This window comes from Nelumbo nucifera, chromosome 1, assembly GCF_055504915.1.
Source record: "Nelumbo nucifera cultivar China Antique chromosome 1, China Antique-T2T, whole genome shotgun sequence".
Classification (NCBI taxonomy): Eukaryota; Viridiplantae; Streptophyta; class Magnoliopsida; order Proteales; family Nelumbonaceae; genus Nelumbo; species Nelumbo nucifera.
The window spans coordinates 123,017,525-123,022,656 of NC_142649.1; the positions used below are offsets into that span (position 1 = coordinate 123,017,525).

General features: G+C 41.5%; 1 protein-coding gene across 1 annotated transcript; it reads left to right on the plus strand.

Annotated features, from left to right (window-relative positions):
• The first annotated feature begins 4,369 nt into the window (after window positions 1-4,369).
• LOC148803766 (uncharacterized) lies at window positions 4,370-4,771 on the plus strand. The gene has a single exon (XM_088897744.1). The coding sequence runs from the start codon at window positions 4,370-4,372 to the stop codon at window positions 4,769-4,771; it is 402 nt and encodes a 133-aa protein (XP_088753870.1).
• The last annotated feature ends 361 nt before the right edge of the window (window positions 4,772-5,132 follow it).

Sequence of the window (5,132 nt, forward strand, 5' to 3'; positions counted from 1 at the left end):
GAAATGGGCATTTTGACTACAGAACACATTCTGTTCTCTTGGGTCATAGAATAAATACCCTACAGAGCCTTTTGGGTAACCTATAAACAGGCAACGACTGGTTTTAGATTCGAATTTATCAGCACTTATTCTTTTAACATGTGCCGGACAACCCCAAATCTTCAAGTGTCTCACACTTGGTTTCTTACTGATTGAAAGCTCATAGGGAGTCTTCAAAATGAATTTGGTTGGAACCCGGTTCAGCACGTATATCACAGTCTCTAATGCATAACCCCAAAAAGATGTGGGTAATTCCGAGTGTACGAGAAGTGATCGAACCAAATTCAATAAAGTCTGGTTCCTCCTTTCTGACACACCATTTAATTGTGGTGTAACGAGAAGAGCTAGTTGTGATACTATCCCATTTTCCTTTAAGTAGTCTCTAAATTCGTTAGAGAGATATTCGCCTCCTCGATCTGATCGAAGGGCATTAATGTGTCTCCTTAACTATTTCTCGACCTCTTGCCTGAACTCTTTAAACTTTTCAAAGGATTCAGATTTGTGTCTCATTAAGTACACGTAACCATACTGAGAGTGATCATCAGTGAATGTTATAAAATAAATGTGCTGGTTACGCGTCCTAACATTCAGGGGACCACATACATCAGTATGTATAAGGTCAAGTGTGCCTGTTGATCTTTCAGGCTTACCGTTAAATGGTCGTTTCGTTATCTTACCCTGAAGGCAAGGTTCATAGGTTGGAAGATTTTCTACAGTTAGAAAATCCAAAGAACCATCATTTACCAACCTTGTGATACGATCTATGTTAATGTGGCCAAGTCGGTAATGCCACAGACACGTGGGATTAACTATATCACGAGTTCTTTTCTTGGGGTTATTATCCGACGTAATTTCAGTTATATTTGTTTCTAGAGAAGAATGAAGAATATAGAGACCATTCTCAAGTTCTCCGTATGCAAGGAATTTGCTATTTCTTTTGATAGTAATCACATTACTAAAGAACAGAATATCCATCCGCACACAGTTTTGAAAAAGAAATAAAATTTCTTCTCAAATTGTATACATAAATACAATCTTTTAATGTAATTGTTCCTTATCTGAAATACAATTCTACAGTTCCTATGGTTGTAGCTGCAACGCTTGCAGAAGTCCCCAAGTAAAGAATCACTTCACCATCACTCAGTCTTCTACTTGTCCTGAACCCCTGCAATGTGTTACATGCATGAGTAGAAGCCTTAGAGTCAATACACAAAGAAGCAGAAGTCACCAACATATTAGTTTCTATGACAAATGATTCAAAATTACCTTGTTTCTTGGTCTCTAGGTACTGAGGACAGTTCTTCTTCCAATGGCTGGCCTGTTTGCAGAAGCGACAAGCATCTGATGCCTTGTCCTTCCTCTGCCTTTTAGGCTTGCTAGTTTTCTTCTGAGGTTTCTTCTTTGTCTTCCTCTTCTTTTGCCCAATTTTCCACCTTCAATAAGCATGGCAATGGGCTCATCCTTCTTTATCAGTTCCTTGGCCCTCTGCAACATATTGCTGAGTTCCTGGAGGCTAACATTTAGCTTGTTCATATTGTAATTCACAATGAACTAATTGAAGGAATGAGGTAAAGAGTTCAGGATGGCATCAACTTTGGTGACATGATCAAGCCCAGATCCAAGAGCCTCTAGTTCATTAATGTACCTCATCATCTTAAGACAATGGTTATGAACTAGCTGGTTCTTGGATACTTGTGCGGTCATAAACTGTTTTAGGACCTTCTGACGAGTATAACAATTCTGCTCCTCATACATTGTCCTTAGACTATCCAAGATTTCTTTGGATAATTCGATCTGATCAAATTGTCGATATATCTGATTGTCTAAGGAGACTATGATATAGCACCGGGCAAGAGAGTTTTTCTCCTCCCATTCTTGATATTCCCTCTTGCGGGCCTCAGAAGCCCTACCACCCGGATGATCCGGAGCAGGGTTCTTAGCAACCTTGTCTAATTTCTCGGACGTCAGGACCAGCATAAGGTTACAATACCAGTCAGCGTAATTTGGGCCCTTAAGCTTATTATCGTCTAACAGTTTGGCGAATTGTCTGTTTGCCATTTCTGATAAAAGGCAAAGCAAATATCAGTCCACAACCCGATTTGATTCATGTTATCTACATAGATATGGCTTTTAATCTATGTTCCATTTCCATTTGTTTATCTTTGAGATTTCCCTCCTATCTCAGTGACGGAGACTACGAACTATGTCTCTGAAAATGTGGGAAATCACATAGGGTGCATGAAGCCAACTGTTTCAACTGCATAACTCCACCACTTTCTGTGAAGGATCACATCCATTCATCTCATGAGCTTTCCCTTTGGCCTCTATCAGACAAGATTCATTGTCATTTTAGGTTAAACCTTTCTGTTTAGTAAGCGCTTACCCATCATATTCGTGAACGCCAAGGTACCGTGAGAGAGTCTTCCATTTTAGGATAGGCCCCTCCCGCATCAGTCTATGATGCCCCTATCATCTTATGAAACAATCCAACATATCTAGCAGCAAATGGATAACTCAATTTTATGGTGCATCTCCTAATTACTGAAGGACCCATCTTCATGTTAACGATGGAAGGCCGTTAGAGATTTCATCATATGAATCTCCCTATCACATGCTCTCATATTTCAGTGGAGGGAACGAAATATTACGCCCTAGTTTTATTTAGGTCAAACCAAAGTGGCTCCCACTAACTTTCTCAAAGCCAGATTTAAATGGGCCCTAAACGGCTAGGGTTCCACACGGTTCCTCTTGGGGAAGAAGTTGATGTGGGGCCCACCAAATGGGGAGATCATCCAATGATCTTATGGACACTATGGCAATGATGTGCATTCAGCCACGGTGTACGAAAGAGCCACTATCGAAATAATCATGGGCCAAGTACTTATGATCCACGTACGTAGCACATCACACATCCATACATAACATGCATAAATTGATCCAATCAATTAAAATATCTGTAAAACCCTTAATTAATTAGATTAGATCAGTATCAACCCAATAGAGCCCATAATGTTATCATATAACATTATCTAGGTACATGGGTTGTACTACAAAAAGCAGTTTGGCCCATGTATCTAAATTAGGGCTGATTCAGTTTTATCATATTAAATTTAGGTTTTACAGAGGTGGGCCGAATTAAAACTTGAAGTGGGCCATCAACTCTCTGGCCTAAATCGGATTAGGGTTAGAAAAAACCAACCCCATCGAACCAACAATTCGGTCTAACCAGTTTGGACCAAATTTGGTGTAAATCGGCCCAAGTTTTGGTGTCCAGTTCAAGATTTTATTCAAGAATAATTATCTGAAAATAAATTAATTCAAGATGATCAAATTATCAAGAAACTAAAATCAGAGGGCTGTACTATGATTTTCTTGGATATCCTGCAAAGAACAGTTAATCGCAGATTGTAGAATCGATATTTGCAAAATCGTAGATCGTAGAACTTGTTTCTGCGAAAATTTCTTCTCCTCTATTGCGCACTCCAGCGATCTCCAGATGGAAATAAAATAGAAAAACCTAATTTTTCTATTATTACATCACATCAAATTCCTATACAATTTGTCTAAAAATAAAAAAAAAAAATATTTACAGACCAGAATTGAATAGAAGAGAAATCGCAGGGTGTGCCAATCTTGGCACCATAAAGATTCGATCTCCATCACATGTGCAGCCCAAAAATTCAAGAAAAATTCACAAAACAATTCTATAAATTTCAGAGAATAATAAATATTTCTTTTCCAGATCATCCACCCATAATCTAGGAACCAGTTCCCAGAAAAAAAATGCTAATTGCGCAAATCGGGTAGAACACCTTCTGCCCATTTGTGTAGATTCAGATCTGTTCTAATTTGGTTCAAGACTTGAACCTGGCTCTGATACCACTGAAGGGATGGGAGATCCATCATATGGATGGCCAAACCCAACATGAGGATTGGGCGAAATTTCAAAAATTTCTTTACTCCCATCCGGGAATCCTATTCCCAATTTAGAAAACTACATTTTTAAGGTTCGTTCTTGTAACCAAACCAGACCAAATCTGAAACCAAATTAAGGAAAGGATATACCCGACGGCCATCTCAAGCAATACGTCGGGGTGAGGCTGGGGCCTCATCCTCCCAACAATAACAACAGCAGCAACATCAATAGCTCACCAGCGTCATCGACATCATAGTTGGGGGCATGGCCTCGGGTGGAGCCTCGGCCTGCAAGGCCTATGTCAAACAATTGAACATCCAAGGGCCGACCCCCAAGAAGCCGAAGTAGGAAGAAGTCCTCTCATTCACAGATGAGGACTTAAAGGGGGTCACGATCCTCCATGACGATGCGCTCATGATCTTGACCGTCGTCACAAATTTTGTGGAAAGGAGGATCTTGGTAGACAGCAACTCCTTGGCCGACATCCTCTTCTATGAAGCATTCAAGAAGATGAAGCAGGTGCCTGAGTGCCTTCAACCCGTCGACATCCTAATTGTTGTCTTCTCTGGCAATGTGGACAGGCCAGAAGGAAGAATTTCCCTACCAGTCATGGTAGGGACAAAGCCTCAACAGGTGACAAGGATGAACGAGTTCCTGGTCATGAAGATTGGCTCCCCCTACAACGCCATCATTGGGAGGCCAACCCTCCACGTGCTCAAGGCAGCCATCTTCTCTTACCACCTCTTCCTCAAGTTCCCCATTGAGCACGGCGTCAGAGTCGTTCGAGGGGACCAACAAGTAGTCCGCCAGTGCTGAAGGGCAAGAATTAGGAAGCATTGCCACTCGAGGGTCTCGACCTCAAGGAGGAGCCAGTGAGCCAAGGCCAGCTGATCGAGGACCTCGTCTCGGTTCCCCTGGACGAGGTCGAGCCTGATAAAATAGTCTGCGTTGGGTCCAACCTTTCCCCAAAGAGCCTATATGAACTGGTAAACTTCCTCAGAGCCGATGCCGACATCTTTGCTTGGTCTGCTGCTAACATGCTCAGAATTGACCCTTTAGTCATTACTCACAGGCTGAATGTGGACCCTGAGCTCTAGGCTAGTTCAACAAAGAAAGAGGAACTTTGCACCAGAACGTTGGAAGGCCATAGGAGAGGAAGTTGACAAGCTATTTGACG